The sequence below is a fragment of the Chrysochloris asiatica genome, unplaced genomic scaffold (genome assembly GCF_000296735.1).
Source record: "Chrysochloris asiatica unplaced genomic scaffold, ChrAsi1.0 scaffold00085, whole genome shotgun sequence".
Lineage (NCBI taxonomy): Eukaryota > Metazoa > Chordata > Mammalia > Afrosoricida > Chrysochloridae > Chrysochloris > Chrysochloris asiatica.
This window is the reverse complement of record NW_006408603.1, coordinates 2,541,666-2,556,146: the sequence shown is the minus strand read 5'-3', so window position 1 is coordinate 2,556,146 and position 14,481 is coordinate 2,541,666. Positions and strand designations below refer to the sequence as shown.

Below are 14,481 nucleotides of genomic sequence, written 5' to 3'. Positions count from 1 at the left end.
ATTGGCCAGGTGGCAGCGTCGGTGGACTCAAGCGTGGCAACAATAATGAGGTTGGCCCAGGATCGGACATTGTTTTATTCTGCTGTGCATAAGGTCGCTATGAGTCGGTGCTGACTCGATGGCACCTAACAACAACAACAACAATAATAAATTAAATGATTAAATTTGCTTAATTTATAAAGTTAGTACCTAATCTTCTTACTAATAAGGAGCCTTATAGGATAAGCACTGGACTGGTAACCACAATGTCAGCTGGTTCAAAACCATAAATTCTGTGGGATAAAGATGAGGCTGTCAACTGTAAAAAGATTTACAGTCTCAGAAACTCTATATAGGGTTGCTACAAGTCTGACAGTGTATCATTCTTTGGTGGCTTGCGTGTTGCTGTGATGCTGGAAGCTATGCCAATGGTATTTTAAATACTAGCAGGGGCACCCATGATGGACAGGTTTCAGCTGAGCTTCCAGACTAAGAGTTGGAAGAAGGAGAGACAGACTACTTCTGAATGTTAAATCATTGAAAACCTTATTGTAACAGTGGAACATTGCCAGATAAATAGTGCCTGAAAATGAGTCCCTCATGTTGGAAAGCATTAAAGTAAGACCTGGCAAGATCTGACTCCTCAGAGGACAGTTGACTATGGAGTAAAGCTTTCAGGACCTTTATTTTGGGATATAACTCAAAATGAGGAGGAACAGCTGCAAACATCCATTAATAATAAGAACATAGAATGTACAAAGTATTATTCTAGGAAAACTAGAAGTTATTAAATAATGAACAGAATGCATAAAGATCAATATCTTATGCATTACTGAGCTGAAATGGACTTTGGATCTCACAATCATATGGTTTTCTATGCCAAGAATGACAAACTAAAGAGGAATGACATTGTATTCATTAACAAAAAGAACATTTCAAGATCTATCTTGAAGTACAGTGCTGTCTGTGATAGGATAATATCCATATGCTTACAAGGAAGACCAGTTCATAACACTATTATTCAAATTTATGCACCAACCAATAAAGCCAGTGATGATGAAATTGAAGAATTTTAATAACTTCTTCAATTAGTAATTGACCAAGCATGTAATCAAGATGTATTGATAATTACTGGTGATTGGAATTTCAAGGTTGGAAACAAAGAGGAATGATCATTAGTTGGAAAATATGGCCTTGGTGATAGAAATGATGCTGAAGATTGCATGATAGAATTTTTCAAGACCAATGGCTTCTTCACCACAAATATCTTTTTAAAGGCTTTCAACTCTATGGATCGTGACAGGCTATTGATAACGTTATAAAGAATGGGCATTCCAGAACTCTTCATTGTGATTATGAGGAACCTGTACATAGACCAAGAGTCAGCTAGTTGTTAAACTAGAAAAAGGTGATGGTTGGTTGGTGGATATGTGCTGTGGCGTCAATTCTGACTATAGGGAACTTGTGGTGCTATAAAATAAGCACTGGATCACAAGGTTGGTTTGAACCGCATGGTTGGTTTGAACCACATGATTCGTGGTTCAAACTCATCAGCTGCTCCTTGGAAACCCTATACAAGGTCACTATGAGTTAGAACCAACTCGATGGCGCTTAAAAACAACATAGGGTTTCCGAGGTGGTAAACCTTTATGGGAGTAGAAAAGCTCATCTTTCTCTCCCGAAGGGTAGTTGGTAGTTTTGAACTGTTGACCTTGCAGTTAGCAACCCAACTCTTAATCCACTATGCTACTAGAACTCATTGAACAAGGGGATAAATGTGGTTTAAAATCAATAAAGGTGTGCACCAGGTTTATAGTCTTTCATCATATTTATTCAATCTGTATACTGAACAAATAATCCGAGACGCTAGATTATATAAAGAACATGGCATCAGGATTGGAGGAACACTGATTAACAACTTGGGATATGCAGATGATACCACCTTACTTGCTGGAAACAAAGAGGACTTAAAATATCTACTGGTGAAGATCAAAGACCTCCATATAAAAAGAAAAATATCTTCACCACTGGACCAGTAAATAACATCATGATAAATGGAGAAAAGTTTGAAGTTATCAAAGACTTCCTTTTCCTTGGATCCACCATCAACACTCATGAAAGCAGAAGTCAAGAAATCAAATGATGTATTAAGCAAATCTACTGCAGAAGACCTCTTGAAAGTGTTCAAGAGGAAAGCTGTCAGGTTAAGGACTAAGGTGCGCCTGATAATAGCCTCCTATGCATGTGCAAAGGAGCTCTGGTAGCGTAGTGGTTACGAGTTGGGCTGCTCAAGGCCAGCAGTTCGAAACTACCAGCAGTTCCACAGGAGAAAGATGAGGCGTTCTGCTCCTGTAAACATTTATAGCCTTGGAAACCCTGTGCAGGGTCACTATGAGTCAGAACCGACTCCACGGTTCTTAACAACAACAACAAAATGTGTGTGCAAGTTGGACAACAAATAGGGAAGATCACAGAAGAATTGATGCATCTGAGTTATGGTGCTGGAGAAGAATATAAAAAATACTACGGACTGCCAGAAGAACAAATCAATAGTATTGCCAGGATGACGAGACATTTTATCGTAAGGGACCAGTCCCTATAGAAGGGCACCATATTTGATAAAGTGGAGGGTCGGCCAAAAAGATGAAGACCCCCAACAAGATGGACTGGCACAGTGGCAGCAGCAATGGGCTCAAGCGTGGCAACAGTAATGAGGTTGACCCAGGACCGGGCAGTATTTCATTCTGCTGTGCATAAGGTCGTTATGGGTCGGTACAGACTCAATGGCATCTAACAACAAAACAGCAACAACAATAGCTAAAGAGTCATGGTAGCATAGTGGATTTCAAGCTGGGCTGCTAACCATATGGTCAGCAGTTCAAATCTAACCGTCACTGCTTGGGAGAAAGATGAGATTTTCTGCTTTCATAAAGCTTTATAGCCGTGAATCAAAAGAATCTAGATTTGGGTTCTAGCTCCATGTCTTGCCAGTTTTGAGACTGTAAACCAACTATTTGAGTCTCAGTTTCCCTCTACAAAATGGAGAGCACAGGCAACTTAGACATTGGCTACCTAAAATGTTGTTATGTTGTTAAGTGCCGTCGAGTCGATTCTGACCCATAGCGACCCTGTGCAGGGTCTCCGAGGCTGTAAATCTTTACGGGAGCAGAAAGCCTCATCTTTCTCCCATGGAGCAGCTGGTAGTTTTGAACTGCTGACCTTGCGGTTTGCAGCCTGATTCGTAACCACTATGCTACCAGAGCTCCTTTAAATGAGGGGATAATAAAGGCTTGACGTGACTGGCTTACAAGGTTCCAAAAGGGAATTTAGTTTAAGGGTATGTGGGGGAAGATAGAGTCCCCACTGAATAGTTTTCATCTTGTCTAGATGGGTCTGGTAAAAAAAGATGGGGATAAGATTCTTATGATTCAATAGTGAGTAATTGTTATGATTAACTGTGACTGTCACAATTGTAAAGGTAGACGTTTTGTAACAAAAATGGGGAAGCAGTTAATCTTACAGTCCAGAAACAAAGGACCCTAGGATCATCAAGAGCACAAGTGGAATGTGAGACCTTATCCAGAGGAGCAGCAACACCAGAAATGGAGGCAGAGATGGGGACGTGGAGAAAGGGAGCAGCTGAGGACTCTAGAGAGCTGGTGGCCAGGAGGCAGACTTACAGAATGTGCCCTTTGGTGGTTTAAATTATTATATATGCCTGAGTGGGTTTTTTTTTTTTTTAAAGAGCTAAAATGAATATTCGAAACATCGTTAACAGATGGTACATGGAGGGGATTATAATGAAACAAAGTATATGATTTGTTGAATGTAAAACTGATGATCTTCCCTGTAAACTTTCATTCAATTCACAATAAAAACTTAAAAAAAAAAAAAAATGGAGAGCAGACAGTCTTATCTTTCTCCAGTGAGAGCTGGTGGGTTTGATCTGACGATCTTTTAGGTTAGCAACCCACTGAGTCACCAGGGATCCTTACCATAGCCCTACTTTGTCTTACCACTAACCTACCTTGTCTCTACAGACTTGCCTATCCTGGACAGTTTACCTAAAGTAATATGAAAACATACAATATATATGTAGTCTTTGATGCCTGTCTTCTTTTACTTAGCAATTGTTTTCAAGATTCATCCATGTTGTAGTGTATACCAACACTTCATTAATTTTATTGTCAAATAATATTCCATTGTAAGGATATATAGTATTTTATTGATTTAGTTATAAATTAAGGAGCTGTGGTAGAATATTGGGTTATGAGTTGGGCTTCTAACTGAAGGTCAACAGTTCAAATCTATCAGCCACTCTTTGGGAGAAAACAGAGGCTTTCTGCTCCTGTAAAGACTTATAGCCTGGGGAAACCCTATGCAGGATTGTTATAAGTCAGAACTGACTCGATGGCACACAACCACCACATTCATCAGTTGATGGATATTTGGGTAATAGTATGCATTTATAGAATTTTTGAGTAGATTACATATGAAATTTATAACAGTTCTTAAAATATGATAATCAGTAAATTCAATTAAAATTTCCTCTAAAAATCATTATTTAAACTATGCTATGTTAACAGTTCAGATGTCAGATATGCTTCTCTAGCCTCATGGGAAGAAAAATAATACATAATATTTTAGATTCCAAGAAATAGGTGAGTCATCCAGTTTCTATATCCAGCACTTTGTCACTGTTGTTGTTAATTGCAGTCAAGTAGGTTCTGACTCATCGTGACCTTGCATAAGGTTTTCAAGGAGCTGATGGTGGGTTTGAACTGCGAACCTTGTGGTTAGCAGTCCAGTGCTTATCCTACTTTTAATTTTATTCATTGTGATAGATGTGTAATGATATCTCATTGTGGTTTTAATTTGCATTTTCCTAATGGCTAATGATGTTCAATGTCTTTTCATGTGTTAATTTTCCATTTGCGGATCATCTTCATTGAAATTTCTCTTAATGTCCTTTGCCTGTTTTCTCATAGGATTGTTTGCTTTTTTTTATTGCTCAGTTTTGACAGTTATATATTCATATATACTTTTAAAACTAGCCCTTTGTCAGATATGTGGTTTGCAAATATTTTTTCCCACACTACACAGTCTGTCTTCAATCTATCTATTTTTCCTTAGGTGTCATGATATAAGAGCTCTTTGCCTAGTACTAGATCCCAAAGGTTTTCTCCTTTTTGTTTTTTTCTATAAGTTTTATAGTTTTGCATTTAAGCCTGCGATCCATTTAAAATTAACTTTTGTATTGTTTTTAAGTACAGTCAAGTCAATTTTAACTCATAGTGACTCTGTGTAGGGTTTCCAGTGCCTGATGGGTTTGAACTGCTGACCTTGTGGTTAGAAGTCCGTAGCTTATCCTACAGCACCACACCAGGACTCCTAACTTTTGTATTATTGTTGTTAAGTGTCATTGAGTCAATTCCAACTCATAGGGTTTCCAAGGAGCAACTGGTGGGTTTGAACTGCTAATTTTGTGGTTTGCCATCCAATGCTAATCCTACAGCACCACACCAGAACTCCAACTTTTATATAAGATGCTATATTTAAGTTGAAGTTAATCTTTTTTTTTTTTCATGTTTTATGAAGTTAATCTTTTTTTGCATATAGATGTCTAGTTGCTCCAGCACCATTTGTTGACAAGATTGTTAATTCATTGAGGTTTTTTGTTTTTGTTTTGTACTTTCATCAAAAATCAGTTGGGCATATTTGTATGGCTCTATTTCTGAATTTTCTGTTCTGGTCTGTTTATCTATGTAGTGATTCCTTTATCAATACCATATAGCCTTGTTTACTGTGTTGTTGTTGTTGTTAAGTGCCACTGAGTCGATTCCGATGCATAGCGACCCTATATAGGGTTTCCAAAGAACAGCTGGTGAGTTTGAACTGCTGACCTTGTGGTTCAAACAAACTTTGCAGTCCAGCACACTAACCCACAGCGCCACACCAGGACTCCTTGATTACTGTGCTATATAATAAATCTTGAAATCAGGTAAATTGATTCCTCTCACTGTGTTCAGTTGCTATAGCTATTCTCATTCCTCCACAGGAAAGATTCAGTGCAATTTCCTGTACACTCGACACTCCAAGTTAATCATGATTTCAAGTTCACCATAGGTAAAAGCTTAAGTTTTGCAACTAATCTGAGATCCTAAGACTAAAAGCAAATATGGAAAAACGATTGGCAAAGCATCAAAGTTAAATGTTACCTTTGTTCCAATGTGTTTGTTCTTGAAAATATCCGTCTGTCTCTTAAATAGTTCTAAGATAGCATTGTAGACCAGCTCATACTGATCCTGAAGAGCATCACAACAAAAGAAAAGACATTTTGGTGAGTTACTGAACCAGATTTCAAAAATGTAAATACCAACCAAATCTTACTAGAGCAAATCTGAAAGGAGCATCACCCCTAGTGTAGTAACAGTGCTTTATATTTATGTGGAGGCCCTGGGTAATGCAAATAGTTAATGTGTTTGACTGCTAACCAAAAGGTTGGAGGTTTGAGTCTACTCAGCGGCACCTCAGAAGAAAGGCCTTCTGATTTATTTCCGAAAACTCAGTCACTGAAAACCCCATGAAGCGCAGGTCTCCTCTGACACACATGTGTTTGCCATGAGGCATAATTGGCTCCATCTTGAGATTTTAAAGTGCTTTTACTATGTTATAAAATAGCCAAGTATTTGATCTACCTCTAGCTAATGTACAGGGTTTGTGGCATGTTTTTTTTTTTTTTTTAATATTTCTAATCCCATTTTCTGGTTTATCTTTTCCTCAGTCGTCATTATCTTGCCTTGCTTGCATTAAAAAAAAATTTCTATTTCGTCCTGTAATTATTTTTCTATAAGTCACCTCCATCTTCTCTAGAAAAAAAAAGGAAATCGGGTTTGGTTGATATAGAATGTTGTTGTTATTAAGTGCTGTCGAATCGGTTCCAACTATAGCGACCCTGCATAGGGTTTCTAAGGAGCAGCTGGTAGATTTGAACTGCTGTCCAGTGCTGATGCAGAATAGACTGCCTCAGTTATGTATTATATAACTTGACCTTTACAAGCTCTGTAGGATCAGCACTAGACAGGTAGGTAACCTCAAGGTTGGCAGTTCAAACCTACCAGCTGCTCTCAGAAACCCTATACAGTGTTTCTGAGTCGGAACTGACTTGAAGGCCCACAACAAGATACCAAAGAAAAATAGACAACTGAATGTTGTTGCTGTTAGGTACCACCATCAAGTTGGTACCAACTCATAGCAATCTTATGCACAGCAGAACGAAACACTGCCCGATCCTGGGCCAACCTTACTATCGTTGCCACGCTTGAGTCCATCAATACTGCTACTTTGTCAATCCATCTCGCTCAGGGTCTTCCTCTTTTTCTCTGACCCTCCACCCTACTAAACATGCTATCCCTCTCCAGCGACTGACAACTGAATAGGGTGTGGAAATTTGTGAATATAAAGGATTTTCACTGTAGAGAAATGAGATCTCTACTATTACAAAGTTTATGATTTTCTACTGCTCCTTTCTTGTTTCTATGTTTATTTAAGCATTTGGTTTTGGATCTATTTTTCAACTAAGTGGGCTTATTCAGGATTCTCCTTGTCACTTTATACAATCTTACACAAATAAAGTACAACTTATTCCAAAGATAACTATAGCAAAAGAACAATGCAGAGTCTCTATCAGCCAACATAGCCATTGTTACACTCTTTTAAAAAAAAAAAAAAAATTTTTTTTTTTTTTTTTAAGAGAAAAATCAAACAGGAAGCACTCCTCTGGTTATAGTGCCATTTCCTGGCTAGAGCAGTATCAGAAAAAGCAGCTACAACTGTTAAGATATTGGTTCATCTGGTCTTTAATAATGCCAAAATGTAAAGGCAAATTTCAAATGGTTTCAGCTGCCTTCTAGTTCTTCAAAATTGCTCTGCAACAGAATATTTCTGAAATGGCCTATGGTATTATTTATTAATTTAAAATCACAATTTAATATTTTACAGTAGCTGGTACACTTCCTGGAATCCTCATACATTTACATGGATCAGCCTCCTTTGAAGTCTGACAGTACTAACCCAGCCAATGCTTTCGTCTCATATAAACTTTCCCCCACACAGATTGAATATAGAAAACACCTACAGTCAACACATGAAAAACAATCATTTTTTTTTTCCACTATTAGTGGAAAACCTGTGTGGGCCAAATAGACAGGTTTACATTATAACAACTCCTCCATTTTTCCTCTGAATTTATAATATCTAGATTAAAATATCTGAACTTCCTCTGGCAATTGTTTTATCTCTAATGAACTATGCAAGTTCATCTGTATGTACTTTAAGCACTTTAGGTCTGACTATTTAAGTAGTAAAAAAAAAAATCATTCTAACAAGCTAATGCAAAAGTGCCTGTTACATAATAAACATTAGTAAATGTTTGAGGAAAACAAATCGATGGATGAATGCTAAATTCTGTCTTAAGGATGTGGATAAAATTAATGGTGTTAATTTTAACCCCATATAGGGGAAATGAACAATGTGAGAGATTTGGACTGAGAATGTTGCACCTCTGAGGCAGAACCTGAGCTGGACTTCGTGAAGCAAGGCAAAGAACATTTCTAACAGAGTCCTGGTATGGTACTGCAGAATAATGCACTGGATCGCAAGGTCAGTAGTTCCAACCCACCATTCACTCCTTGGAAACCCTATACAGGGTCGCTATGAGTCAGAACAGACTTGATGACACTTAACAACAACAATGGAATGAAAAAGTGTGGGCAGTCTAGGGTTGATGAATAGATTATGAACTGGACATAACATTTTACATACTTGTATATAGTATGTAAGGAGCTCTGGTAGCGTAGTGGTTACAAATTGGGCTGCTAACCTCAAGGTTGGCAGTTCAAAACTACCAGCTGTTCTATGGGAGAAAGATGAGACTTTCTGCTCCTGTGAAGATTTGCAGCCTCAGAAACCCTGTGCAGGGTCACTATGAGTCAGAACTGACTTCACGGTACTTAACAACAACAACAATATAGTGTGTGGACTTGTAATTCTGCTTTTAAAAAGTATGCATACAATAAGCACCAAGACTAGAAAAATAGTAACCATAATTATCTTTAAGTTGATAGAGCTATGGAAGTTTTCATTTAGACTTTTCTATATTTTCTAAAATAAGCTCTTAGGCAGTATACTCCAGATTCTTTTACCACCTCCTGAAGTAGAAATCACAGATCTCGGCTTTTCTATAGCTTCAGAGATAGATTTATTACCACAAAATTTCAATGTAACCCAACTCAGCTATACTACCTTCTAATAAGTCAAACATCTTGCTGAGTTATTTTCATCATCCTTCCTAAGTAAGAAACATTGTATTTTTTAAATGATTTCTGGACAATTAAATATAAGGAATCCAAGGAATTTGACCTGGGTTAGGGAATACAAGGAAAATATTGGGCTACATAAAGGAAATGGGAATGGATGAAAGCTTTCTCTAGTAAACTGGTATTACACCTGAGGAGTTAGCTGGTTTGGGATGTCTTAGCGAGCAAGACTCAGACCCATGTTCTGATGCAACCACCATAATCCATACCTGAGTTTGAACAAATGAAGTCCTCTGTGTCCGCATTTCCTGAATCAAACTAAAAATATTGAAGTTCTCAGGAATTATCTACCAAATAAAAGGGGGGGGAAAAAAGTCTTATTCCTTTTGGTTCTATCTCTGTTAATAAATTATTGTCATCTTTTTATAGTCATACTGCCATGACATCTGCTTCCCCAACATGGGATAATAGCAGACAATGAATGCATTTGTTAAACTAAAGAGATTTTTCATGGCTTGCACCATGATTCAGAGCCTGGTGATTTCCTTAGAAAAATGTAAAGAAAAATTTCTGAGTGGTTTCACGTGGAGTGCAAGTATGTGAAACTAAAGTTACATTGTAAGAGAAGGTTCTGTAGAAGTCCAAGAATGAAGAGTTTTAAGAAATACAGGTAGCTCCAAAAGCCTCCCATATCCTACCAGACTTTAAGTGATTTATAGACTGGAACATTATATTTAAATGCAGTAAACTGAGTCCATCTACTAAAGCAGTGCTGGTGTGGCACTGTAGGATAAGCACTGGACCACACCGTTGGTTTGGAAGACAAGGTCGATGGTTCAAACTCACCAGCCGCTCCTCAGAAACCCTATACAGGATTGCTATGAGTCATACATAACTGCCTCGATGGCACTTCACAATAACAACAACAAACACACACTATATGTTAGCACGTATCAGAATCGCCCATAGGGCTTTCAGAGTTTCTGGTTTACACAGTCTAGGTACGGGCCCAAGAATTGGCATTCCTAACAAGTTCTCAGAAAAAAAAAAAATGATGCTGCTTGTCTGCGGACTGCACTTTGAGAGTGACTGACTTAGGAGCTATTTGAATCATCTGACTGAGGAAGTGGGTTAATATTCTAGGAAAGATGAATTGTGAAGATAGGTATTTTGAGGGATGAAACAATTCCTAAGGTGAAAGCAGCGAGAAACTCACCCCATCTTTTAACAACATCCATGTATAATCAATAGCACAAATAACACCAGTTCTTCCACAGCCAGCACTGAAATGAAAGAACATTTTTAACTGGTGAATCTTTGACAACAAAACTGGAAATTTTCGCTAGCATATTTGAAGAGGAAGAAGCTGGAGGCAATGGAATTTTCCAAGCTCTATCATTTTCCAATGCATGTTTGTTAATTGTCACATGCCACAATGAACCTCAGGACAGATCCTAGGCAACACTTTACAGCAAGAATCTCTAGAACTGTTCTGTTCACAAGTAATTTATCAAAAACAAACAAACCATGACTTTAATGCTCAAGATAAATTTAATATAGTTTGTTTCTACTACGTTGTTTCCTTTGTAATTACTCTCATTTCTAAACTTCATTCGTATCGGATCAAATGGCAAAAAGACTTATATACTATGTACTCCTAGTAACTTATAGTCTAACAGTGAGTCTTTCTTCAGTTTTATCAGACGTTCTAGCTAAACTGACCTGTGCTGTTTGGGGTAAAGGGTCAGACCAGCAGCATACCTGCAGTGAATGCATATAGGGACATTGTCATCTACTTGGTAACAACGCACATCCCAGATGAGCTCAAGAATAGGGTCTATAGAAGAAGGCACATCATGATCTGGCCAATTCTTATAATGAAACTGGTAGATAGTTCGAGTTTCCTAGAAAAGATAGCCAAAATAGAAGGTGAGTGCGAGTTTAGAACTCCGTTTCATTCTGACACAAGATTACTCTGACTTAATAAATAGCATCTATATCCTTTTTGTAATTGATGCTGTTTTAATTTCCTGAAGTGACCTTCTGAGTATAATAAAAAATGATGTCAGGTCACTTATTGTTGAACTGTCCCCATCTGTCTTGCTCATAAGAGGAAGTAAATATGAGGATAGAGCTTCCCATCGGGTGCGCCTCAAATGGGCCACAAGCATGCTGATATATTAAATAAATTCCTTGGTTTTTGGAGAGACTAGGCAGGACCTAGGGAAGCCTGAGCTCTTGAGTTGGTCTCCAGCCTCTATTCACTGTGCAGCCTCTGTTCACCCTACAACTATTATTACTGCAGATGTGTGCCATGGTGTGGCAAAGTTTGGGGAGGACAGTGCTGTACCAAAATTCTCTTTTGATGATGAAGACTTATCCAGGACATCAAAGGTCCCAATACTCTCTAGTTCAACCTGAGTCACACATATGTCTGATCTATGAAGACATTTTAGTTTATCCCTCTTATTCTTTGGTCCTGATGTGGTACTGTAGGATAAGCACTGGCCACGAGGTCAGTTTGAACCACAAGGTCAGCTGTTCAAATCTACCAGTTGCTCCCCAGAAATGCTATACAGGCTCGCTATGAGTCGATACTGACTATACGGCACTTAACAACAACAATCTATACTTACACCATTAAATTTGGCTTTTAGAGTCCTGATTGTGTAATCAGACTTTCTTTTTTCAACTTCCTAAGAAGCAAAAGATGAAAATGTTATTTCTAAAGACAAATTCATTACAAATTCAATCCTGGAAATTTTGTTCAGCCACAATGGGAACAGGCACATACTCACACAGGATACGGAGAAAGGGCCAACCTGTAGTTGCTTCTCTCCTGGCTCAGCCCAGTAGCGCTCACACTTTTTCTGTTGCACAAAGTAGAATGTAGTGATTTCCCTCCATTCTAGTCACTTCTGGATAAAACAACCTAGCCCCTCATTCAAAAGCAAATTCAGCTCGATGTCCTTCACCTTAGGTTAGGGAACGTCTTACTTCCTTAAGTTTCATTCCCAACATCATGGTCTGGAAATCCCAGAGCATGGGAAAACAAATATTAAAGGATACATATAATACAGACTACCTGGAAGTCTGAAATGGCAAATACCAGAAGCTTTGATTTCTTCTCAATATTTTAAAAGGACTAACAAAAATCATATGTGTGCCAAGACAAAGTTATATAATTGACATGAAGCACCATGTTTTCTTGGTTATGATTGAAATTGTATCAACTCAGAATAGCACAGTATTAGGTCAGGTAGGTTACAACAGTGGTGTCCATTAGAAATATAATGTAAACCACACATGTAATTTTGAATTTCTGATAGCCACATTCAAAAACAATGAAAAAGTGAAGTGAATTATAACAATATACCTAACTGAATCCAATATGTCCAAAAATTTAAAAGATGTAAACAATGTAAAAGTTAATGGATACTTTACATTTTTACACTAAGTCTTTAAAATCTAGTGCTTCTTTTATATTTATGTTAAGTGCTGTCGAGTCAGTTCCGACTCATAGCAACTCTGTATAGGGTTTCCAAGGAGCAGCTGGTGAGGTTGAACCCGCCAACCTTGGGGTTCAAACTGACCTTGCAGTCCAGCACATTGACCCTCAGCGCCACACCAGGACTCCTTTATATTTATTGTTGTTGTTGTTGTCAGGTGCCATCAAATCGGAACCAACTCATAGCGACCCCATGCACAGCAGAACAAAACAATGTCCGAGCCTGGGCCAACCTCATTACCGCTGCCACACTCGATGCCATCAATGATGCCACCTGGCCGATCCATCTCGTTGGGGGTCTTCCTCTTTTTCTCTGACCCTCCATCTTACCCAGCATGACATCCTTTTCCAGGTTTATAGCAAACCTCAAATAGTTCATTGGAAAGATTTTATTTAGATTTAATAAATTTTCAGTGCAACAAATAGATTCACATACCCAACATGTTCAAAACAGACTTAGGAGTTTTCCAGTAACTGTTCGTTCTAAGTAGCAGTTTAAATTTTGAAATAATTAAAATGAAATAAAACATTAAAATTCTATTTTTTTAGTCCTACTAGACGTATTTCAAGTGTTCCAAAGGCACCTGTGGCTAGTGGCTGCTGTGCGGTGCAGTGCAGAGTTCGAAGCTCTGACTGGCAGTTAAAAGTATCTGACTAATGGAAATGGGAACGTGAACTGTAACATTAAAATTTTTAAGTTTGTATTTTAAAACACAGACTATTGGGAAGACTGGCAAAAGGGGTTCTTGTTGTGTTTTTTTTTTTTAATGACCGGAGAGTCACATGGTATGCTCAAACATTAACATAATTTTTACACTCACTAACTGGTGTGGCACTAGACCACAAGGTCAGTTTGAACCCCAAGGTCGATGGCTCAAGCTCATTAGTCACTCCTTGGAAACCCTATACAAGGGTCTCTATGAGTCAGAACCCACACGACACCACTTAACAAGTAAAGTTCTACTACCAGTTTTCCCCTCCTTTTTCTTCTTTCCTTTACTTTTAGGTAAATGGATACCAGAAAGCAACTCACCTTCCCCATTTCAAACTCCATGCATGCCATAATAATGATCTGGGGGGATAAATGTATAGAGAAACTTAAATATCTGTTATATTTAGAGAATGAGACCCACAGCCAGGAAGTGCTAATTGTTCTTTCTTTCTTTTTCTGTTTTGTTTGGTTTGATTTTAAAATCAAAGGAAAAAAAGAAAGACTAATAAATGATACAATGCTACTCCTGCTCTTCCTTCTTTTTTTCCCACTTCCCTCTTCTCTATTCATGTCAGTAAATTAACTTCCTGTTACCAAATGAGGCTGTCAAAGTGAGAACTTTCATTTCCTTGAACAACACTGAAATTCCATCAGCCAACAACCCCACTCCCCAGGAAAACAAAACAAAACAAAACACATTGGTTGAGTTAGACAAAAAACTTCAGTCACATATCCTGATACTGTACCCCCTCCATCCCTAAAAACTAGAGTGAAATAACAACTCTGCGCTTACCAGGACATTGTATTCCCAAATCATCCTCCAGAAATCCTGGACAGTTGTAGGCAAAGGACCCTGGGTGGCAATATAAGCCTTGGGTCCATAAACCCCCTACAGAGTAACAGAAATTGCATAAGGTGACTACAAATAATACCTTCTTATTCTTGTCTCATGCTATATATATATA

General features: G+C 38.1%; 1 protein-coding gene across 3 annotated transcripts in view; it reads right to left on the bottom strand.

The window, feature by feature from the left end:
- The window catches only part of PTPN22 (protein tyrosine phosphatase, non-receptor type 22 (lymphoid)), a 58,001-nt gene that overhangs the window by 24,391 nt on the left and 19,129 nt on the right, over positions 1-14,481 (bottom strand). For 2 of the 3 annotated variants that reach the window (XM_006865896.1, XM_006865897.1), the window contains exons 4-11: positions 14,310-14,405; positions 13,838-13,876; positions 12,095-12,166; positions 11,933-11,992; positions 11,058-11,200; positions 10,513-10,579; positions 9,566-9,643; positions 6,198-6,284 (exon numbers count right to left, since the gene is read on the bottom strand). In XM_006865896.1, the coding sequence (XP_006865958.1) occupies positions 6,198-6,284; positions 9,566-9,643; positions 10,513-10,579; positions 11,058-11,200; positions 11,933-11,992; positions 12,095-12,166; positions 13,838-13,876; positions 14,310-14,405 (642 nt within the window). The remainder of the gene's footprint in view (positions 1-6,197; positions 6,285-9,565; positions 9,644-10,512; positions 10,580-11,057; positions 11,201-11,932; positions 11,993-12,094; positions 12,167-13,837; positions 13,877-14,309; positions 14,406-14,481) is intronic. The other variant, XM_006865898.1, reaches the window with a different exon arrangement.